Source organism: Odontesthes bonariensis, chromosome 8 (assembly GCF_027942865.1).
Source record: "Odontesthes bonariensis isolate fOdoBon6 chromosome 8, fOdoBon6.hap1, whole genome shotgun sequence".
Taxonomy (NCBI): Eukaryota; Metazoa; Chordata; class Actinopteri; order Atheriniformes; family Atherinopsidae; genus Odontesthes; species Odontesthes bonariensis.
Window position 1 is genome coordinate 2,169,557 of NC_134513.1, and position 24,707 is coordinate 2,194,263.

The 24,707-nt window shown below is 41.5% G+C and overlaps 1 protein-coding gene across 1 annotated transcript in view; it reads left to right on the top strand.

Annotated features, from left to right (window-relative positions):
* The window catches only part of slc2a13a (solute carrier family 2 member 13a), a 108,557-nt gene that overhangs the window by 49,974 nt on the left and 33,876 nt on the right, over window positions 1-24,707 (top strand). Inside the window, exon 4 of the mRNA XM_075471297.1 lies at window positions 5,075-5,183. Within this exon, the coding sequence (XP_075327412.1) occupies window positions 5,075-5,183 (109 nt within the window). The remainder of the gene's footprint in view (window positions 1-5,074; window positions 5,184-24,707) is intronic.

The window sequence follows — 24,707 nt, forward strand, 5'->3', positions numbered from 1 at the left end:
TGATCTGTTGGACGGGCCTTTGAGGGTTCTTCTGGCTTCCTCGGCCTCCCTCTGATCACAGAGCTCACCTGTGCGTTCTTTCTTCTTCATGATCTTCCAGACAGCTGATGGTGGTGATCCTAATAGTTTGACCCATGTCTCTGATGGTGTTTTTGTTTGTTTGTTTTTTATTTATCAGGGGGCTGTAGTTTCCTGCATGTCCCTAAAAAATAAAAATAAACCGGTGTGTTGGAAAAGATTCTTTGACCTGATTCAAGTTAATATCCCCTTTCTTGTCTTGTCCTGATTCAAACAAAGAAAAAAGGGTATTTATTTAATGCTTTATTCTGTATATCAGCGTTAGCTGATTGGTTAAAGTCACAGTTGGAACAGAGCAATTAACCGCTCTTGTTTGATCTGTTCGTTGTGATTTTTGTCACACAGCGTGCACAGCGTGCACAGCGTGTCGACTGTCTTTATATCAGGCTTATGATAATCAGCACAACGGAACAGAAATCACTGATGTGCAACACTGTCATGCACAGAGGACGTTTAACAAGTCGGAAATATGGGAAATCTTAAAGGTTGAATTACATGTCATGATGTTTAATTGCACTCAAATGTTTTGAGTGAAGCTTTGTTGACACAAATCAGTTTTTACATTCATGTCGGCTTTAATTTATGCATTAGCCTTGTTTCCTCTCATCTGGGGCAGCTCACTCTGTTAGAGCTCACTCTGTTAGAGCTCAGTCTGTTACAGCTCAGTCTGTTACAGCTCAGTCTGTTACAGCTCAGTCTGTTAGAGCTCAGTCTGTTAGAGCTCACTCTGTTAAAGCTCAGTCTGTTAGAGCTCACTCTGTTAGAGCTCAGTCTGTTAGAGCTCACTCTGTTAAAGCTCAGTCTGTTAGAGCTCAGTCTGTTAAAGCTCAGTCTGTTAGAGCTCAGTCTGTTAGAGCTCAGTCTGTTACAGCTCACTCTGTTAGAGCTCACTCTGTTAGAGCTCACTCTGTTAGAGCTCACTCTGTTAGAGCTCAGTCTGTTAGAGCTCAGTCTGTTAGAGCTCACTCTGTTAGAGCTCACTCTGTTAGAGCTCACTCTGTTAGAGCTCAGTCTGTTAGAGCTCAGTCTGTTAGAGCTCACTCTGTTAGAGCTCAGTCTGTTAGAGCTCACTCTGTTAGAGCTCACTCTGTTAGAGCTCACTCTGTTAGAGCTCAGTCTGTTAGAGCTCAGTCTGTTAGAGCTCAGTCGGTTAGAGCTCACTCTGTTAGAGCTCACTCTGTTACAGCTCACTCTGTTAGAGCTCACTCTGTTAGAGCTCACTCTGTTAGAGCTCACTCTGTTAGAGCTCAGTCTGTTAGAGCTCAGTCTGTTAGAGCTCAGTCGGTTAGAGCTCAGTCGGTTAGAGCTCACTCTGTTAGAGCTCACTCTGTTACAGCTCACTCTGTTAGAGCTCACTCTGTTAGAGCTCAGTCTGTTAGAGCTCACTCTGTTAGAGCTCAGTCTGTTAGAGCTCAGTCTGTTAGAGCTCACTCTGTTAAAGCTTACTCTGTTAGAGCTCACTCTGTTAGAGCTCACTCTGTTAGAACTCACTCTGTTAGAGCTCACTCTGTTAAAGCTTACTCTGTTAGAGCTCACTCTGTTAGAGCTCACTCTGTTAGAGCTCAGTCTGTTAGACTTCACTCTGTTAGAGCTCACTCTGTTAGAGTTCACTCTGTTAGAGCTCACTCTGTTACAGCTCACTCTGTTAGAGCTCACTCTGTTAGAGCTCACTCTGTTACAGATCACTCTGTTAGAGCTCACTCTGTTAGAGCTCACTCTGTTAGAGCTCACTCTGTTAGAGCTCAGTCTGTTAGAGCTCAGTCTGTTAGACTTCACTCTGTTAGAGCTCACTCTGTTAGAGCTCACTCTGTTACAGCTCACTCTGTTACAGCTCACTCTGTTAGAGCTCACTTTATTAGAGCTCAGTCTGTTACAGCTCACTCTGTTAGAGCTCAGTCTGTTAGAGCTCACTCTGTTAGAGCTCACTCTGTTAGAGCTCAGTCTGTTAGACTTCACTCTGTTAGAGCTCACTCTGTTAGAGCTCACTCTGTTACAGCTCACTCTGTTACAGCTCACTTTATTAGAGCTCAGTCTGTTACAGCTCACTCTGTTAGAGCTCACTCTGTTACAGCTCACTCTGTTAGAGCTCACTTTATTAGAGCTCAGTCTGTCACAGCTCACTCTGTTACAGCTCACTCTGTTAGAGCTCAGTCTGTTACAGCTCACTCTGTTAGAGCTCACTCTGTTACAGCTCACTCTGTTACAGCTCACTCTGTTACAGCTCACTCTGTTAGAGCTCACTTTATTAGAGCTCACTCTGTTAGAGCTCACTCTGTTAAAGCTCACTCTGTTAGAGCTCACTCTGTTAGAGCTCAGTCTGTTACAGCTCACTCTGTTAGAGCTCAGTCTGTTACAGCTCACTCTGTTACAGCTCACTCTGTTAGAGCTCACTCTGTTAGAGCTCACTCTGTTAGAGCTCACTCTGTTAGAGCTCACTCTGTTACAGCTCACTCTGTTAGAGCTCACTCTGTTACAGTTCACTCTGTTACAGCTCACTCTGTTAGAGCTCACTTTATTAGAGCTCAGTCTGTCACAGCTCACTCTGTTACAGCTCACTCTGTTAGAGCTCACTCTGTTACAGCTTACTCTGTTAGAGCTCACTCTGTTAGAGCTCACTCTGTTACAGCTCACTCTGTTAGAGCTCACTCTGTTACAGCTCACTCTGTTAGAGCTCACTCTGTTACAGCTTACTCTGTTAGAGCTCACTCTGTTAGAGCTCACTCTGTTACAGCTCACTCTGTTAGAGCTCACTCTGTTACAGCTCACTCTGTTAGAGCTCACTCTGTTACAGCTCACTCTGTTAGAGCTCAGTCTGTTAGAGCTCAGTCTGTTAGAGCTCAGTCTGTTAGACTTCACTCTGTTAGAGCTCACTCTGTTAGAGCTCACTCTGTTACAGCTTACTCTGTTAGAGCTCAGTCTGTTAGAGCTCACTCTGTTAGAGCTCACTCTGTTAGAGCTCACTCTGTTAGAGCTCACTCTGTTAGAGCTCACTCTGTTACAGCTCAGTCTGTTAGAGCTCACTCTGTTAGAGCTCACTCTGTTAGAGCTCACTCTGTTAGAGCTCACTCTGTTAGAGCTCAGTCTGTTAGAGCTCACTCTGTTAGAGCTCACTCTGTTACAGCTCAGTCTGTTAGAGCTCACTCTGTTACAGCTCACTCTGTTAGAGCTCACTCTGTTAGAGCTCACTCTGTTAGAGCTCACTCTGTTAGAGCTCACTCTGTTAGAGCTCAGTCTGTTAGAGCTCACTCTGTTAGAGCTCACTCTGTTAAAGCTCACTCTGTTAGAGCTCACTCTGTTAGAGCTCAGTCTGTTACAGCTCACTCTGTTAGAGCTCACTCTGTTAGAGCTCACTCTGTTAAAGCTCACTCTGTTAGAGCTCACTCTGTTAGAGCTCAGTCTGTTAGAGCTCACTCTGTTAGAGCTCACTCTGTTAAAGCTCACTCTGTTAGAGCTCACTCTGTTAGAGCTCAGTCTGTTACAGCTCACTCTGTTAGAGCTCACTCTGTTAGAGCTCACTCTGTTAAAGCTCACTCTGTTAGAGCTCACTCTGTTAGAGCTCAGTCTGTTAGAGCTCACTCTGTTAGAGCTCACTCTGTTAGAGCTCACTCTGTTAGAGCTCACTCTGTTAGAGCTCAGTCTGTTAGAGCTCACTCTGTTACAGCTCACTCTGTTAGAGCTCACTGTTAGAGCTCAGTCTGTTAGAGCTCACTCTGTTACAGCTCACTCTGTTAGAGCTCACTCTGTTACAGCTCACTCTGTTAGAGCTCACTCTGTTACAGCTTACTCTGTTAGAGCTCACTCTGTTAGAGCTCACTCTGTTACAGCTCACTCTGTTAGAGCTCACTCTGTTACAGCTCACTCTGTTAGAGCTCACTCTGTTACAGCTCACTCTGTTAGAGCTCAGTCTGTTAGAGCTCAGTCTGTTAGAGCTCAGTCTGTTAGAGCTCAGTCTGTTAGACTTCACTCTGTTAGAGCTCACTCTGTTAGAGCTCACTCTGTTACAGCTTACTCTGTTAGAGCTCAGTCTGTTAGAGCTCACTCTGTTAGAGCTCACTCTGTTAGAGCTCACTCTGTTAGAGCTCACTCTGTTACAGCTCAGTCTGTTAGAGCTCACTCTGTTACAGCTCACTCTGTTAGAGCTCACTCTGTTAGAGCTCAGTCTGTTAGAGCTCACTCTGTTAGAGCTCACTCTGTTAGAGCTCACTCTGTTAGAGCTCAGTCTGTTAGAGCTCACTCTGTTAGAGCTCACTCTGTTACAGCTCAGTCTGTTAGAGCTCACTCTGTTAGAGCTCACTCTGTTAGAGCTCACTCTGTTAGAGCTCAGTCTGTTAGAGCTCACTCTGTTAGAGCTCACTCTGTTAAAGCTCACTCTGTTAGAGCTCACTCTGTTAGAGCTCAGTCTGTTACAGCTCACTCTGTTAGAGCTCACTCTGTTAGAGCTCACTCTGTTAAAGCTCACTCTGTTAGAGCTCACTCTGTTAGAGCTCAGTCTGTTAGAGCTCACTCTGTTAGAGCTCACTCTGTTAGAGCTCACTCTGTTAGAGCTCAGTCTGTTAGAGCTTACTCTGTTAGAGCTCACTCTGTTAGAGCTCAGTCTGTTAGAGCTCACTCTGTTACAGCTCACTCTGTTAGAGCTCACTGTTAGAGCTCAGTCTGTTAGAGCTCACTCTGTTACAGCTCACTCTGTTACAGCTCAGTCTGTTAAAGCTCACTCTGTTAGAGCTCAGTCTGTTAGAGCTCACTCTGTTACAGCTCACTCTGTTAGAGCTCACTGTTAGAGCTCAGTCTGTTAGAGCTCACTCTGTTAGAGCTCAGTCTGTTAGAGCTCAGTCTGTTAGAGCTCAGTCTGTTAGAGCTCACTCTGTTAAAGCTCACTCTGTTAAAGCTCACTCTGTTAGAGCTCACTCTGTTAAAGCTCACTCTGTTAAAGCTCACTCTGTTAAAGCTCACTCTGTTAGAGCTCTAACCTCTGCTCTGCTTTCCCTCGTGTCTCCAGGCGGCCCCGTGATCTGGCGGATGCTGACCTACCCCCCGACTCGCCGAGCTCTCCTGGTCGGCTGCGGGCTTCAGATGTTCCAGCAGCTTTCAGGGATCAACACGGTCATGTGAGTGCAAACTGAGCTCGGACTCCAGGCGGTCGAGGGTCTTTATGAAGGAAAGCGTTGTGGTCCAGAGAAACTTCTCACCTGAGGTTCGAAGTGTGCGGCACGTTGTTCTGTTCCCAGAATTATTTACAATAAGTAGATAAATCTGTACATCTAACTGATGGAGGGCTGAAGCTGACATCATCTGCAGTAAATACACAGAATAAGTTTATATGATAATAAATGCTGCGAAAATTAAATGAATGAATAACGGCATTTTTGTATTTACTAACACAAACTGCAGTTTAAAATGAAAGGAAATTATTAAAAAAATTCACGTTTCATAATTCTTTATGAATTTTTTTAAAATATATTTTTTCCATACTTTTTTATGATTTTTTTAACATATTATTTTCATAATTTTTATGAATTTTTCTAATATATCATTTTCATAATTTTTTCATAATTATTTTTTAAAAAATGCAGAATTCTTTTAAATTCTTTTCATAATTTTTCATGATTTTTTTTAGACATACTTTTTAAAATATATATTTTTTTTAACATATTTTTTCATAAATTATTATGAATTGTTTTCACATTCTTTTCATAATTTTTTATGAATTGTTTTAACATTTTTTAAATAATTTTTTATGATTTTCTTTTTAAACATATTTTTTAAATACATTTTTATGATTTTTTTTTAAACCTTTTTTCATAATTCTTTATGGATATTTTTATAATTTTTTTCATAATCTTTATCGATTTATTTTCCATTTTTTTTCATATTTGTATGAATTTTTTAACATAATTATTTATGAATTTTTTTTAACATATTTTTTCCACATAATTTCATATAATTTTTGGAGCATTCCTGATCATATAAATGTATTTATTGAACCATTTTTGTACTTATTTTGTCAGGTTCGGCCCCCCATACTGTGTTTTTATTTTGACGTCTCTCGGCTCAGAGTTAATCTAAACAATGATGATACATGACACAGAATGCGTGTCGCGCCCTCACGTTCAACGCCAGCAGATCCAGATCGCTGCGTCCGCTGCAGCAACGCGGCACCAAACATTCCTTCCACCTATCAGGACGCATCATTCACAGACGCTGCTGACCACTCGCTCCCGTGTCGCTCTTCTTTTATCTCTCCATCCGTCTGTCTCGCCTCTCCTCCGAGACCGACTGTATCACGAGGCTCTGTAAGCGGTCTGTGGATGTGTGCTGTTGCCTAGCAACCGACGGTAAGGCGAGAGCCGGGCTTTGTACGGGGTGCGTTTGTTTTAATGCGCCTAAAAGTGACACTATGGGCTTTTCGGGGCGGTGTGCACGTGTGCACGTGACTTACAAGATAGACGGATAGAGTAACTGTTGAGTAACGTCTGATTTATTTGTTAACACAAGCATTCAATCAGACAGACAGAAATACTAATTAATCATCTTTAGGCCAATTAGAGTTCATCCAATTGATCAAATAAATTAAAATGAATTCATTAATTACAAAATAGCTTAAATTAAAATAATCCAGGTAAATTCAGGTACTTCAGTAAAAAATAAAAGAGCCTTAGGAAATGTTTAAAACATATGGAACCCATATGCAGAGGTGGGAGAAAGTCCCTATGTTGCAAGTCCAAGTAGAGTCCCAAGTCTTTGCTCTCAAGTCCAAGTCCTAAGTTTTTGTTTAGTCCCAACCAAGTCCTAACAAATTGATTATAATTAATGATACGGATCATGACCACGCCTCAGTTAAGTTGTTTATATTTTATTGTTAATGTTCTGCCACTTATTCATTTGTTTATTTTTATTAATATTGTGTTTAGATGCTTCGTCAATATAAGCTCTGCCTTCTTGTGCCAATAAAGCTATTTGAAATTGAAAAAATTGGGCGATATCTTTAGTATCATAAAGCACATGTCATATGTCAATTGATATAATGTCTAGCATTATATTAATTGCAAATGAACTTTCTAATCTTAATTCCATTCTCCCTCCCTCCCAGACCACCACCTCTAGCTCTCATCCCATTTACAATGTTAACTATAGGCAGGGGTCATCAATATGGCTTGGCCTTAATGGCCTCTGCCGTAAAATTATAGGCGGAAGTGGGCGTGGCCAATTAAAAAAATCTTCAGCTCTATTCAGGGAACATGGTTATGTATAAAGTTTTTGAATTTGCGACATACGGTAATTCACCAAATGCAGAGGGAATTTTAAACGTCTGTAGGGGGCGCTATTTCGCCATTTTGCGTCAAACGTGTGCTAGCAACCAAAAGTATCGAATTTTGGATCCGGCCGCACGACTTGCCAAAGTTTGAGCACAGGAAAGGGGCGAAATTGGGGCACGAAAAGGGTAAAGAATAATAAAAATAAAAAACATTACAATTTCAATAGGGTCCTTGTCGGACGAGCCCTAATAAAAACGTGTGCTTACTGTAAGACGTCGGACCCCCCCGCTCCCTCCCGCCTATGGTTCAGGGTGTTTGGTTTGGAAATGATTTATTAAAAGGCGCGTTTTCACCATAAACCATAATAACCATAATACAATTTTTCACCATGTTACTTACATTTCTTTGTGTTCCCTCTCCAAATGCCGACTGAAGTTCGACGTAGTTTTGGTGCCATCCGTGATTTTCACGCCACATACGTTGCATATGGCTTTCCGCCCTTTGCGGTCCTGTTCGTATTGCTTGAACCCAAACGCAATTATCGCTGGAACAGACATGGTCCATGCTCTCGGAGCCTCTGGTCTGTTAGCTGTGCGTAAGGTGACGTGACGTAGTGACGTGGCGTAGTGACGTGGCGTAGTGACGTGACGTAGTGACGTGGCGTGGCGGGCGGCGTGAAGTTCAGGCGGCGTTTAGGTGTCACTGACGGCTGGTTGCTACAGTATTGATGCGACACTTTTAAAAAATATCTTAATATTTGTGCTTGCTGCATGTGACTTGAGTCCAGAGGGTTAAGTCCAAGTAGAGTCCAAGTCTTTTTTTGATTTGGTCAAGCAAGTCTCAAGTCATCAAAATCGGGACTCGAGTCCAAGTCCCCACCTCTGGTTTCTGCTGCACATCTACTCAAGTTAAAGTAAAAAGTATAGAGATTTAAAACTACTCCTAGAAGTATAATGTTTTCAAAAACTTTCCATCCTTGCTGTCCTGCTTTGTTGACTTTTAATAAACCTTCAACAGTCACCAACATACTACCAAACCAACAGGGGAAAACACATAAAGGTACGCACAATATTTACATTTTTCTACACTTTTCTAACCAGATTTCACCAAAACAAACAAAGAAAATACAAAGTAAGAACAAACAGATGTTTCATAAACAGACTTTTTTAATATTTGTGCTTTTTTTAACACAACTTTTCCTCTATTTTAACTAGCTTTCCCCCTGTTTTCTTTCCTGTCACTCATCCTCACTTCTGTGTATTTTATATCTGCCTCCAGTTGGCTTGTGTTTCCCATTTAGAGCTGCCAGACCAGTGAGACATAAACGAGGCCCGAGGAGCCAGTAAATCTGCGAGGCTTAGAGCAGAGCTTCTCTCTGCTGGCCCCCAGCTGCTTTTCTTGATTAAACCTCCAGGCTGGCACTGAAAAAGAAGGGAAAGGGCGGTAAAAGAAGCCGGCAGCGAGGGCCAGAAAAGAAAAGACGAGCTAGTTAACCCTAATCCCTGATGGGGGACATTTTTCTCCACTTGGGGTGTACTTTCTCCTCTAATTTCACACTGTAGATAGTGTTACTCATCATATTTGGTCCAGTTGTGCATTTTTTAGTTTTTTTTTTTTAATTTCAAACACACATCATATACAATGCCATTTTTCATTGGGTAGAAAAAAAACCTCCTTAATTGCTGAAAAGGGACATTTTTGTCCCCTTTTAATACGACCTAAAAACATCATATATTAATATTTTTTTCCCACTTTTTTTCATAAATCTTTTATTCCACTTCAGTTCTGATCATAACTACCAAGTTTTCAATTCTTTAAAAAAAAGTAACCCTTTAGATGCCAATTTGAACTTTTTAGCCCAAATTTTAAGCCTTTAGGTGCCAGTATTTTCAAAATATGGAATGCAAAGTGAAATTATTGAGTAGGGATCATTATGGTCTGGGATATGTCAATGATTAGCAACAACATTGATTTTTAGGGATTTTTAATTTTTTTGTTATGCCTGATTTAAAAAAAAAAAAAAAAGAAAAACTCCATTTTTGTCCCCTTCTAAAATGATCCCCAAAACATCATATGTTAATATTTTTTTCCACTTTTTTTTCATAAATCTTTTCTTCCACTTCAGTTCTGATCATAACCACCAAGTTTTCAATTATTTAAAAAAATTAACCCTTTAAATACCAGTGTATATGAGGTAAACACCAATTTCTGTTAAAAAACACAAAAACTGCTGTATTTTCAATGTATGCAATGCAAAGTGAAATATTCTATGGGGGATTATTAGGTCTGGGATATGTCATTGATGAGCTACAACATCAGTTTTTACAGCTTTTTAGTTTTCCTGCAGTGGCAGATTACATAAATTAAGTTGTTTTAAATCAGGTATGAGGGTTAACCGAACTAGAAAAGCACAGCCCGCCTGTCTCTGCTCTGCTTTCCCGTTCTGGGACAGATGTGAGGACTTATGGTGACGTAAGATTGTGACGGAGAGGTCGGTAATCATCACCATCAGAGGCCGCGCTGCCGCCCGTTCCCTTCCACTCATCATGACTGGTGTACAGCTCCTGAGACCCACTGCGCCGTGTCCTGCCAAGAGAAATCTCCATTAACTTCTGAGCGCCGAACAGCAGCTCGCTCCCTCGGGAACGCCGGTCGGACCATCGTTCGTTCCTTCGCTTCCTCGTGCGATTCGCTCGCTGCCGGTCGCGCATACTTGAGTGCGAATTAGCTCCTCGGCGGGGGCAGCGTGCTGCTTTTATCCAGGCAAACAGACGAACTTCATCTCTGTGGAGCACACAAAGCTAAAGCCCAAACAACTGGTGCATTCCACCATGTTTCACCAGATTAATGTCAGATAAAATGAGGTCTTTATTGGAAATCTCACCAGTCAGAGGCAAGGCAATTTTATTTATAGAGCACAATTCGAACACAAGGTAATTCAAAGTGCTTTACAGCTGTAAATGGAGACATTTTTAAATCCAGGTTAAAGACATTTCTTTTCTCATGTGTCTATGCATGAAATCTGCACGATATCTTTGAACTTATCTAGACTGTTGCTTGTTTTTAAATTCATTTAAATGATTTTATTTGTTTCTCTTTATATTCTTTTATGTATTTTAATGCTTCTTCCACTCCCTGCTGCAATGCTTTTATTTTATGTAAAGCACTTTGAACTGTTTGTACATGAAATGTGCTATATAAATAAATTTGATTTGATTTTGATTTTGATTTACAGCTACATAAAATCACAAGAAGGCAATAAAATCATTAAAAATAAATAAAAAATAAAAAACCCATTAAAAATAATAATTAATTAATTCATTTAAAAGTGAAGAGTGCAGATAAAATACTTTCAGGTGTCATATGCACGGCTAAATAGAACTGTTTTTAGCCTTTCTAAGTCTGGTTTAGACACTATTCCTTTGATTCTGCCAATGTTTTTTAGATGGTAAAAAGCTGCTGATGTTACAGATTTAATGTGGCTGTTAAAGTTCAGGTCTGAGTCCAATATTACCCCGAGATTTCTAACTTGATAGTTAGGTTTTAGAGAGAGAGTCTCAAGGTGACTGAGAACACTTTCTCTTTGTTTCTGTGGGCCACAGACAATGATTTCAGTTTTGTCTGAGTTTAGCTGGAGAAATTAGTTTTGCATCCACACACTGATTTGTTGGATGCAGCGACACAGTGTATCTACAGGCCCGTGTTCTCCTGCCGTCAGTGACACGTAGATCTGAGTGTCATCTGCATAGTTGTGGTAGGACACATTATAGCTAAACCATAGCTACCGTGCTGCGTATTTATCTCTTGAACAATGAAAGCCAGTCAAATAAGCACTTTGGATGTAAAAGGGGCAGAAAAGAGCATCTTATTGAAGTTTAATGGGGCCAGAAATGGATTATTTGGTTCCTGGACCATGATTTTTAGTTCATATCATTCAGCAAAAGACATCACAAACAATATGAGTTTGGGTTTTTCATAGACTTTTACACAATAGATTCCGATGTATGAACAGAAGTGAAATGATTGCTGCTCCTTATGTGTGGACATTCTTCGTGGCGTCCCACAGGGGTCAGTGTTGGGACCTAAACTGTTTAATTTTTTTCCATCAATGACATGCGCAACATGTCAAAATATTGAAACAGCCCAGCCAGCATGTCCATGTGGGGCCAATAACGTTTAAATTTGGGCTGCAGATAAGGGTCCCAAGTGGGTTTGTCCGCAGTTTCCACGGTGGCCTCACCTGTGTTTCAAAGTGCAACTTGGGGGTTAGGGGTTAGGGTTACCCTAAGCCTTAAATTATTCCAAAGGCAATACAGATAAACACATCACACAAAGTAAAAGAGTGTTCACATTCAAATTGGCTAAATGCAAAGTCCAACTAAAGCCACACAGCAACTTGAAACCCACTTGGGACCCTTATCTGCAGCCCAAATTTAAACGTTATGGGCCCCACATGGACATGCTGGCTGGGTGGCACCGATTTGCAGCCTTTAGTGGATTAAATGACTACTGAAATTAATAAATTAAAGATTTGCACTGGAAAAATCAAAGTCTTACCAAGTATATTTGTCTCATTTCTAGTCAAAATATCTCATTACACTTAATATCAGACACAACTGCCTAACAAGCACCATTTCAGCCAGATATAGGGACTTGTTTGAAGACAATACATCTGGAATATCTTGTTAAATGAAAAAGTCTTGAAAACAAATGAGTCACATATCACATGAAACAAGCTTTTTTTTTTTACATTTGAAGAGGTTTTTAAGCTAATTTCAAGATCACTTTTATCTCAAAAGTCCTAAATATCACATTTTATTTCAAGAAATCTTGACAAGTCGATTTTCACTCGTTCCATTGGCAGATTTATTTTGCTTATTTCAAGCAAAAACGTCTTTTATTTGTTGTTTTTTTAACTTATTTTTGGAGGAGCATTTTTTCCAGTGTGGCTTGATAAAAACAAACTTAAATCATTTTGATTGGAACGGGCAGACGGGATATATACGCTGACGTGTTTTTGGTCTGTCGGTACGTTTCCTCAACCCAAGAATGTCCATGTTGCAGCACCATGTTAAAAAAAGAAGAAATATCCTTTAGAGAACTAAAGCAAGAAGTGATTTGAGCTCATGTGTCAGGGAGACTCTCTGGTTGTCATAAGAATAACACCCTCACCCTGACACACATTCACAATTCATACGCTGTCGTGGGAGAGAAGGGAGATATCCGTCAATAAAACATGTGTCTGGCTGGCCTCTCCAGTCTTTTCCTGCTTTACTGACAGATGAACAGATGAAGGGATGAAGGGATGAACTGATGAAGGGATGAACTGATGAAGGGATGAAGGGATGAAGGGATGAACAGATGAACTGATGAAGGGATGAAGGGATGAAGGGATGAAGGGATGAAGGGATGAAGGGATGACACAGAAACTATTCTTTTATCTGCCTCTGGTGTTCAGTCCTGAATGGAGGACGCTGTAATATAAGGCCACAGCAGATATCATTCCTGCAAATTAGCCACTGCATCATTGTGATCCAGTTAGATCCTCGTGATCGTGCACGTAAAGGTCACCGTGCACGTAAAGGTCACCGTGCACGCGTGTCCTGTCAGGGCGGGTCGGCCGAGCGCGTTGACAGGGCGACGGAGGAGAGGGATGGATGGAGCTGGAGAGGAGGGAGGTGACAGTGATGGCGATGAGGGGGGGAGGACAAAGGAAGATGGGGAGGGGGGGGAGTGTGGACATTTATAGAGGAAGTCAGAGATGGGGAGCAGAAACTGTCCTTTTTCATTTTTCTCTTTTTATTTTGGGACTTTTGCGTCAGATTTCTGGACTCTCTTTTAGGATCCGTCTGAGTTGTTGTTGTTTATTTCTCTGATGTCGCCTCAGTTCTGGTCACAGCTCCAAACTCACCTGTTGGCCTTCGCTCTCAGCTGCAGTCACTTCTTTTATTCATCCTTCTTTTATTCATCCTTTTATTTATCCTTCTTTTATTTATCCTTCTTTTATTTATCCTTCTTTTATTTATACTTCTTTTATTCATCCTTCTTTTATTCATCCTTTTATTTATCCTTCTTTTATTCATCCTTCTTTTATTTATCCTTCTTTTATTCATCCTTCTTTTATTCATCCTTCTTTTATTCATCCTTCTTTTATTTATCCTTCTTTTATTCATCATTCTTTTATTCATCCTTTTATTTATCCTTCTTTTATTCATCCTTCTTTTATTCATCCTTCTTTTATTTATCCTTCTTTTATTCATCCTTCTTTTATTCATCCTTCTTTTATTTATCCTTCTTTTATTCATCCTTCTTTTATTCATCCTTCTTTTATTCATCCTTCTTTTATTTATCCTTCTTTTATTTATCCTTCTTTTATTTATCCTTCTTTTATTTATCCTTCTTTTATTCATCCTTCTTTTATTTATCCTTCTTTTATTCATCCTTCTTTTATTTATCCTTCTTTTATTTATCCTTCTTTTATTCATCCTTCTTTTATTTATCCTTCTTTTATTCATCCTTCTTTTATTTATCCTTCTTTTATTTATCCTTATTTTAGTAATCCTTTCTCTATCAAAGCTCCGTGGTTTTACTCAGTCTTAGACAGATCCTAAGTTTATTCCAGTTGGTGAGTGTTGCTCTGGTTATCTTCTGGTTACCCTCTGGTTATCCTCTGGTTATCCTCTGGTTATCCTCTGGTTACCCTCTGGTTATCTTCTGGTTACCCTCTGGTTATCTTCTGGTTATCTTCTGGTTATCCTCTGGTTACCCTCTGGTTATCTTCTGGTTATCTTCTGGTTACCCTCTGGTTATCTTCTGGTTATCTTCTGGTTATCCTCTGGTTACCCTCTGGTTATCTTCTGGTTACCTTCTGGTTATCCTCTGGTTATCCTCTGGTTATCCTCTGGTTACCCTCTGGTTATCTTCTGGTTACCTTCTGGTTACCCTCTGGTTATCTTCTGGTTATCTTCTGGTTATCTTCTGGTTATCCTCTGGTTACCTTCTGGTTATCCTCTGGTTATCTTCTGGTTATCCTCTGGTTATCTTCTGGTTATCTTCTGGTTATCCTCTGGTTATCCTCTGGTTATCCTCTGGTTATCCTCTGGTTACCCTCTGGTTATCTTCTGGTTATCTTCTGGTTACCCTCTGGTTATCTTCTGGTTATCTTCTGGTTATCCTCTGGTTACCCTCTGGTTATCTTCTGGTTACCTTCTGGTTATCCTCTGGTTATCCTCTGGTTATCCTCTGGTTACCCTCTGGTTATCTTCTGGTTACCTTCTGGTTACCCTCTGGTTATCTTCTGGTTATCTTCTGGTTATCTTCTGGTTATCCTCTGGTTACCTTCTGGTTATCCTCTGGTTATCTTCTGGTTATCCTCTGGTTATCTTCTGGTTATCTTCTGGTTATCCTCTGGTTACCCTCTGGTTATCTTCTGGTTATCTTCTGGTTATCCTCTGGTTACCTTCTGGTTATCCTCTGGTTACCCTCTGGTTATCTTCTGGTTACCCTCTGGTTACCCTCTGGTTATCTTCTGGTTACCCTCTGGTTATCCTCTGGTTATCTTCTGGTTATCTTCTGGTTATCTTCTGGTTACCTTCTGGTTATCTTCTGGTTATCTTCTGGTTACCCTCTGGTTATCTTCTGGTTATCTTCTGGTTATCCTCTGGTTACCCTCTGGTTATCTTCTGGTTACCCTCTGGTTATCTTCTGGTTACCCTCTGGTTATCTTCTGGTTATCTTCTGGTTATCCTCTGGTTACCCTCTGGTTATCTTCTGGTTACCTTCTGGTTATCTTCTGGTTATCTTCTGGTTATCTTCTGGTTATCCTCTGGTTATCTTCTGGTTATCTTCTGGTTATCTTCTGGTTATCCTCTGGTTACCTTCTGGTTATCCTCTGGTTACCCTCTGGTTATCTTCTGGTTACCCTCTGGTTATCTTCTGGTTATCTTCTGGTTATCTTCTGGTTATCCTCTGGTTACCTTCTGGTTATCCTCTGGTTACCCTCTGGTTATCTTCTGGTTACCCTCTGGTTATCTTCTGGTTACCCTCTGGTTACCCTCTGGTTATCCTCTGGTTATCTTCTGGTTATCTTCTGGTTATCTTCTGGTTACCTTCTGGTTATCTTCTGGTTATCTTCTGGTTACCCTCTGGTTATCTTCTGGTTATCTTCTGGTTATCCTCTGGTTACCCTCTGGTTATCTTCTGGTTACCTTCTGGTTACCCTCTGGTTATCTTCTGGTTATCTTCTGGTTATCTTCTGGTTATCTTCTGGTTATCTTCTGGTTATCCTCTGGTTATCTTCTGGTTATCTTCTGGTTATCTCCTGGTTATCCTCTGGTTACCTTCTGGTTATCCTCTGGTTATCTTCTGGTTATCCTCTGGTTATCTTCTGGTTATCTTCTGGTTATCTTCTGGTTACCCTCTGGTTATCTTCTGGTTATCTTCTGGTTATCCTCTGGTTACCCTCTGGTTATCTTCTGGTTACCTTCTGGTTATCCTCTGGTTATCCTCTGGTTATCCTCTGGTTACCCTCTGGTTATCTTCTGGTTACCTTCTGGTTACCCTCTGGTTATCTTCTGGTTATCTTCTGGTTATCTTCTGGTTATCCTCTGGTTACCTTCTGGTTATCCTCTGGTTATCTTCTGGTTATCCTCTGGTTATCTTCTGGTTATCTTCTGGTTATCCTCTGGTTATCCTCTGGTTATCCTCTGGTTATCCTCTGGTTACCCTCTGGTTATCTTCTGGTTATCTTCTGGTTACCCTCTGGTTATCTTCTGGTTATCTTCTGGTTATCCTCTGGTTACCCTCTGGTTATCTTCTGGTTACCTTCTGGTTATCCTCTGGTTATCCTCTGGTTATCCTCTGGTTACCCTCTGGTTATCTTCTGGTTACCTTCTGGTTACCCTCTGGTTATCTTCTGGTTATCTTCTGGTTATCTTCTGGTTATCCTCTGGTTACCTTCTGGTTATCCTCTGGTTATCTTCTGGTTATCCTCTGGTTATCTTCTGGTTATCTTCTGGTTATCCTCTGGTTACCCTCTGGTTATCTTCTGGTTATCTTCTGGTTATCCTCTGGTTACCTTCTGGTTATCCTCTGGTTACCCTCTGGTTATCTTCTGGTTACCCTCTGGTTACCCTCTGGTTATCTTCTGGTTACCCTCTGGTTATCCTCTGGTTATCTTCTGGTTATCTTCTGGTTATCTTCTGGTTACCTTCTGGTTATCTTCTGGTTATCTTCTGGTTACCCTCTGGTTATCTTCTGGTTATCTTCTGGTTATCCTCTGGTTACCCTCTGGTTATCTTCTGGTTACCCTCTGGTTATCTTCTGGTTACCCTCTGGTTATCTTCTGGTTATCTTCTGGTTATCCTCTGGTTACCCTCTGGTTATCTTCTGGTTACCTTCTGGTTATCTTCTGGTTATCTTCTGGTTATCTTCTGGTTATCCTCTGGTTATCTTCTGGTTATCTTCTGGTTATCTTCTGGTTATCCTCTGGTTACCTTCTGGTTATCCTCTGGTTACCCTCTGGTTATCTTCTGGTTACCCTCTGGTTATCTTCTGGTTATCTTCTGGTTATCTTCTGGTTATCCTCTGGTTACCTTCTGGTTATCCTCTGGTTACCCTCTGGTTATCTTCTGGTTACCCTCTGGTTATCTTCTGGTTACCCTCTGGTTACCCTCTGGTTATCCTCTGGTTATCTTCTGGTTATCTTCTGGTTATCTTCTGGTTACCTTCTGGTTATCTTCTGGTTATCTTCTGGTTACCCTCTGGTTATCTTCTGGTTATCTTCTGGTTATCCTCTGGTTACCCTCTGGTTATCTTCTGGTTACCTTCTGGTTACCCTCTGGTTATCTTCTGGTTATCTTCTGGTTATCTTCTGGTTATCTTCTGGTTATCTTCTGGTTATCCTCTGGTTATCTTCTGGTTATCTTCTGGTTATCCTCTGGTTATCTTCTGGTTATCTTCTGGTTATCCTCTGGTTACCCTCTGGTTATCTTCTGGTTATCCTCTGGTTATCCTCTGGTTATCTTCTGGTTATCCTCTGGTTATCTTCTGGTTACCCTCTGGTTACCCTCTGGTTATCTTCTGGTTACCCTCTGGTTACCCTCTGGTTATCCTCTGGTTATCTTCTGGTTATCCTCTGGTTACCTTCTGGTTATCCTCTGGTTACCCTCTGGTTATCCTCTGGTTATCTTCTGGTTATCTTCTGGTTATCCTCTGGTTATCTTCTGGTTACCTTCTGGTTATCCTCTGGTTACCCTCTGGTTACCCTCTGGTTACCCTCTGGTTATCTTCTGGTTACCCTCTGGTTACCCTCTGGTTATCCTCTGGTTATCTTCTGGTTATCCTCTGGTTACCTTCTGGTTATCCTCTGGTTACCCTCTGGTTACCCTCTGGTTATCCTCTGGTTATCTTCTGGTTATCTTCTGGTTACCCTCTGGTTATCTTCTGGTTATCTTCTGGTTATCCTCTGGTTATCCTCTGGTTATCTTCTGGTTATCCTCTGGTTACCTTCTGGTTATCCTCTGGTTACCCTCTGGTTACCCTCTGGTTATCCTCTGGTTATCTTCTGGTTATCTTCTGGTTATCCTCTGGTTACCTTCTGGTTATCTTCTGGTTATCTTCTGGTTATCCTCTGGTTACCTTCTGGTTATCTTCTGGTTATCTTCTGGTCATCCTCTGGTTACCTTCTGGTTATCCTCTGGTTATCTTCTGGTTATCTTCTGGTTATCCTCTGGTTATCTTCTGGTTATCTTCTGGTTATCTTCTGGTTACCTTCTGGTTATCTTCTGGTTATCTTCTGGTTATCCTCTGGTTATCCTCTGGTTATCTTCTGGTTATCCTCTGGTTACCTTCTGGTTATCCTCTGGTTACCCTCTGGTTACCCTCTGGTTATCCTCTGGTTATCTTCTGGTTATCTTCTGGTTATCCTCTGGTTACCTTCTGGTTATCTTCTGGTTATCTTCTGGTTATCCTCTGGTTATCTTCTGGTTATCTTCTGGTTATCTTCTGGTTACCCTCTGGTTATCTTCTGGTTATCTTCTGGTTATCTTCTGGTTATCCTCTGGTTATCTTCTGGTTATCTTCTGGTTATCCTCTGGTTACCTTCTGGTTATCTTCTGGTTATCTTCTGGTTATCTTCTGGTTATCTTCTGGTTATCCTCTGGTTACCCTCTGGTTATCTTCTGGTTATCTTCTGGTTATCCTCTGGTTACCTTCTGGTTATCCTCTGGTTACCCTCTGGTTATCTTCTGGTTACCCTCTGGTTACCCTCTGGTTATCTTCTGGTTACCCTCTGGTTACCCTCTGGTTATCCTCTGGTTATCTTCTGGTTATCTTCTGGTTATCTTCTGGTTATCCTCTGGTTATCTTCTGGTTATCTTCTGGTTATCCTCTGGTTACCCTCTGGTTATCTTCTGGTTACCTTCTGGTTATCCTCTGGTTATCCTCTGGTTATCCTCTGGTTACCCTCTGGTTATCTTCTGGTTACCTTCTGGTTACCCTCTGGTTATCTTCTGGTTATCTTCTGGTTATCTTCTGGTTATCCTCTGGTTACCTTCTGGTTATCCTCTGGTTATCTTCTGGTTATCCTCTGGTTATCTTCTGGTTATCTTCTGGTTATCCTCTGGTTATCCTCTGGTTATCCTCTGGTTATCCTCTGGTTATCTTCTGGTTATCTTCTGGTTACCCTCTGGTTATCTTCTGGTTATCTTCTGGTTATCCTCTGGTTACCCTCTGGTTATCTTCTGGTTATCTTCTGGTTATCCTCTGGTTACCCTCTGGTTATCTTCTGGTTACCTTCTGGTTATCCTCTGGTTATCCTCTGGTTATCCTCTGGTTACCCTCTGGTTATCTTCTGGTTACCTTCTGGTTACCCTCTGGTTATCTTCTGGTTATCTTCTGGTTATCTTCTGGTTATCCTCTGGTTACCTTCTGGTTATCCTCTGGTTATCTTCTGGTTATCCTCTGGTTATCTTCTGGTTATCTTCTGGTTATCCTCTGGTTACCCTCTGGTTATCTTCTGGTTATCTTCTGGTTATCCTCTGGTTACCTTCTGGTTATCCTCTGGTTACCCTCTGGTTATCTTCTGGTTACCCTCTGGTTACCCTCTGGTTATCTTCTGGTTACCCTCTGGTTACCCTCTGGTTATCCTCTGGTTATCTTCTGGTTATCTTCTGGTTATCTTCTGGTTACCTTCTGGTTATCTTCTGGTTATCTTCTGGTTACCCTCTGGTTATCTTCTGGTTATCTTCTGGTTATCCTCTGGTTACCCTCTGGTTATCTTCTGGTTACCTTCTGGTTACCCTCTGGTTATCTTCTGGTTATCTTCTGGTTATCTTCTGGTTATCCTCTGGTTATCTTCTGGTTATCCTCTGGTTACCCTCTGGTTATCTTCTGGTTATCTTCTGGTTATCCTCTGGTTACCTTCTGGTTATCCTCTGGTTACCCTCTGGTTATCTTCTGGTTACCCTCTGGTTACCCTCTGGTTATCCTCTGGTTATCTTCTGGTTATCTTCTGGTTATCTTCTGGTTACCTTCTGGTTATCTTCTGGTTATCTTCTGGTTACCCTCTGGTTATCTTCTGGTTATCTTCTGGTTATCCTCTGGTTACCCTCTGGTTATCTTCTGGTTACCTTCTGGTTATCTTCTGGTTATCTTCTGGTTATCTTCTGGTTATCTTCTGGTTATCCTCTGGTTATCTTCTGGTTATCTTCTGGTTATCCTCTGGTTATCTTCTGGTTATCTTCTGGTTATCCTCTGGTTACCCTCTGGTTATCTTCTGGTTATCTTCTGGTTATCCTCTGGTTATCCTCTGGTTATCTTCTGGTTATCCTCTGGTTATCTTCTGGTTACCCTCTGGTTACCCTCTGGTTATCTTCTGGTTACCCTCTGGTTACCCTCTGGTTATCCTCTGGTTATCTTCTGGTTATCCTCTGGTTACCTTCTGGTTATCCTCTGGTTACCCTCTGGTTACCCTCTGGTTATCCTCTGGTTATCTTCTGGTTATCTTCTGGTTATCCTCTGGTTATCTTCTGGTTACCTTCTGGTTATCCTCTGGTTACCCTCTGGTTACCCTCTGGTTACCCTCTGGTTATCTTCTGGTTACCCTCTGGTTACCCTCTGGTTATCCTCTGGTTATCTTCTGGTTATCCTCTGGTTACCTTCTGGTTATCCTCTGGTTACCCTCTGGTTACCCTCTGGTTATCCTCTGGTTATCTTCTGGTTACCCTCTGGTTATCTTCTGGTTATCTTCTGGTTATCCTCTGGTTATCCTCTGGTTATCTTCTGGTTATCCTCTGGTTACCTTCTGGTTACCCTCTGGTTACCCTCTGGTTACCCTCTGGTTATCCTCTGGTTATCTTCTGGTTATCCTCTGGTTACCTTCTGGTTATCTTCTGGTTATCTTCTGGTTATCCTCTGGTTACCTTCTGGTTATCTTCTGGTTATCTTCTGGTTATCCTCTGGTTACCTTCTGGTTATCCTCTGGTTATCTTCTGGTTATCTTCTGGTTATCCTCTGGTTATCTTCTGGTTATCTTCTGGTTATCTTCTGGTTACCTTCTGGTTATCTTCTGGTTATCTTCTGGTTATCCTCTGGTTATCCTCTGGTTATCTTCTGGTTATCCTCTGGTTACCTTCTGGTTATCCTCTGGTTACCCTCTGGTTACCCTCTGGTTATCCTCTGGTTATCTTCTGGTTATATTCTGGTTATCCTCTGGTTACCTTCTGGTTATCTTCTGGTTATCTTCTGGTTATCCTCTGGTTATCTTCTGGTTATCTTCTGGTTATCTTCTGGTTACCCTCTGGTTATCTTCTGGTTATCTTCTGGTTACCCTCTGGTTACCCTCTGGTTATCTTCTGGTTACCCTCTGGTTATCCTCTGGTTATCTTCTGGTTATCTTCTGGTTATCCTCTGGTTACCTTCTGGTTATCTTCTGGTTATCTTCTGGTTATCTTCTGGTTATCTTCTGGTTACCCTCTGGTTATCTTCTGGTTATCTTCTGGTTATCTTCTGGTTATCTTCTGGTTATCCTCTGGTTACCCTCTGGTTATCTTCTGGTTACCCTCTGGTTATCTTCTGGTTATCTTCTGGTTACCCTCTGGTTATCTTCTGGTTACCCTCTGGTTATCTTCTGGTTACCCTCTGGTTATCTTCTGGTTACCCTCTGGTTATCTTCTGGTTATCTTCTGGTTACCCTCTGGTTACCCTCTGGTTACCCTCTGGTTACCCTCTGGTTATCTTCTGGTTATCTTCTGGTTATCTTCTGGTTACCCTCTGGTTATCTTCTGGTTATCTTCTGGTTATCTTCTGGTTATCTTCTGGTTATCTTCTGGTTATCCTCTGGTTACCCTCTGGTTATCTTCTGGTTACCCTCTGGTTATCTTCTGGTTATCTTCTGGTTACCCTCTGGTTATCTTCTGGTTACCCTCTGGTTATCTTCTGGTTATCTTCTGGTTATCTTCTGGTTATCTTCTGGTTATCCTCTGGTTACCCTCTGGTTATCTTCTGGTTACCCTCTGGTTATCTTCTGGTTATCTTCTGGTTACCCTCTGGTTATCTTCTGGTTACCCTCTGGTTATCTTCTGGTTATCTTCTGGTTACCCTCTGGTTATCTTCTGGTTACCCTCTGGTTATCTTCTGGTTATCTTCTGGTTACCCTCTGGTTATCTTCTGGTTATCTTCTGGTTATCTTCTGGTTATCTTCTGGTTATCTTCTGGTTACCCTCTGGTTATCTTCTGGTTACCCTCTGGTTATCTTCTGGTTATCTTCTGGTTACCCTCTGGTTATCTTCTGGTTATCTTCTGGTTACCCTCTGGTTATCTTCTGGTTATCTTCTGGTTATCTTCTGGTTACCCTCTGGTTATCTTCTGGTTATCTTCTGGTTATCTTCTGGTTATCTTCTGGTTATCCTCTGGTTACCTTCTGGTTATCTTCTGGTTACCCTCTGGTTATCTTCTGGTTACCCTCTGGTTATCTTCTGGTTATCTTCTGGTTACCCTCTGGTTATCTTCTGGTTACCCTCTGGTTATCTTCTGGTTATCTTCTGGTTATCTTCTGGTTATCTTCTGGTTACCCTCTGGTTATCTTCTGGTTATCTTCTGGTTACCCTCTGGTTATCTTCTGGTTACCTTCTGGTTATCTTCTGGTTATCTTCTGGTTACCCTCTGGTTATCTTCTGGTTATCTTCTGGTTACCCTCTGGTTATCTTCTGGTTATCTTCTGGTTACCCTCTGGTTATCTTCTGGTTATCTTCTGGTTACCCTCTGGTTATCTTCTGGTTATCTTCTGGTTACCCTCTGGTTATCTTCTGGTTATCTTCTGGTTATCTTCTGGTTATCTTCTGGTTACCCTCTGGTTATCTTCTGGTTTTCTTCTGGTTATCTTCTGGTTATCCTCTGGTTACCCTCTGGTTATCTTCTGGTTACCCTCTGGTTATCTTCTGGTTATCTTCTGGTTACCCTCTGGTTATCTTCTGGTTATCTTCTGGTTACCCTCTGGTTATCTTCTGGTTACCCTCTGGTTATCTTCTGGTTACCCTCTGGTTATCTTCTGGTTATCTTCTGGTTATCTTCTGGTTATCTTCTGGTTACCCTCTGGTTATCTTCTGGTTACCCTCTGGTTACCCTCTGGTTATCTTCTGGTTACCCTCTGGTTATCTTCTGGTTACCCTCTGGTTATCTTCTGGTTATCTTCTGGTTACCCTCTGGTTATCTTCTGGTTATCTTCTGGTTATCTTCTGGTTACCCTCTGGTTATCTTCTGGTTATCTTCTGGTTATCTTCTGGTTACCCTCTGGTTATCTTCTGGTTATCTTCTGGTTATCTTCTGGTTACCCTCTGGTTATCTTCTGGTTATCTTCTGGTTACCCTCTGGTTATCTTCTGGTTATCTTCTGGTTACCCTCTGGTTATCTTCTGGTTACCCTCTGGTTATCTTCTGGTTATCTTCTGGTTATCTTCTGGTTATCCTCTGGTTACCCTCTGGTTATCTTCTGGTTACCCACTGGTTATCTTCTGGTTATCTTCTGGTTATCTTCTGGTTATCCTCTGGTTACCCTCTGGTTATCTTCTGGTTATCCTCTGGTTACCCTCTGGTTATCTTCTGGTTACCCTCTGGTTATCTTCTGGTTATCCTCTGGTTACCCTCTGGTTATCTTCTGGTTATCTTCTGGTTACCTTCTGGTTATCTTCTGGTTACCCTCTGGTTATCTTCTGGTTACCCTCTGGTTATCTTCTGGTTATCTTCTGGTTACCCTCTGGTTATCTTCTGGTTACCCTCTGGTTATCTTCTGGTTATCTTCTGGTTATCTTCTGGTTACCCTCTGGTTATCTTCTGGTTATCTTCTGGTTATCTTCTGGTTATCTTCTGGTTACCCTCTGGTTATCTTCTGGTTATCTTCTGGTTATCTTCTGGTTATCTTCTGGTTATCCTCTGGTTACCCTCTGGTTATCTTCTGGTTACCCTCTGGTTATCTTCTGGTTATCTTCTGGTTACCCTCTGGTTATCTTCTGGTTATCTTCTGGTTACCCTCTGGTTATCTTCTGGTTACCCTCTGGTTATCTTCTGGTTATCTTCTGGTTACCCTCTGGTTATCTTCTGGTTATCTTCTGGTTATCTTCTGGTTACCCTCTGGTTATCTTCTGGTTATCTTCTGGTTATCTTCTGGTTATCCTCTGGTTACCCTCTGGTTACCCTCTGGTTATCTTCTGGTTATCTTCTGGTTACCCTCTGGTTATCTTCTGGTTATCTTCTGGTTACCCTCTGGTTATCTTCTGGTTATCTTCTGGTTATCTTCTGGTTACCCTCTGGTTATCCTCTGGTTATCTTCTGGTTACCCTCTGGTTATCTTCTGGTTATCTTCTGGTTATCTTCTGGTTATCCTCTGGTTACCCTCTGGTTACCCTCTGGTTATCTTCTGGTTATCTTCTGGTTACCCTCTGGTTATCTTCTGGTTATCTTCTGGTTACCCTCTGGTTATCTTCTGGTTATCTTCTGGTTATCTTCTGGTTACCCTCTGGTTATCTTCTGGTTATCTTCTGGTTACCCTCTGGTTATCTTCTGGTTATCTTCTGGTTATCTTCTGGTTACCCTCTGGTTATCTTCTGGTTATCTTCTGGTTACCCTCTGGTTACCCTCTGGTTATCTTCTGGTTATCTTCTGGTTATCTTCTGGTTACCCTCTGGTTATCTTCTGGTTATCTTCTGGTTATCTTCTGGTTATCTTCTGGTTATCCTCTGGTTACCCTCTGGTTATCTTCTGGTTACCCTCTGGTTATCTTCTGGTTATCTTCTGGTTACCCTCTGGTTATCTTCTGGTTACCCTCTGGTTATCTTCTGGTTATCTTCTGGTTATCTTCTGGTTATCTTCTGGTTATCCTCTG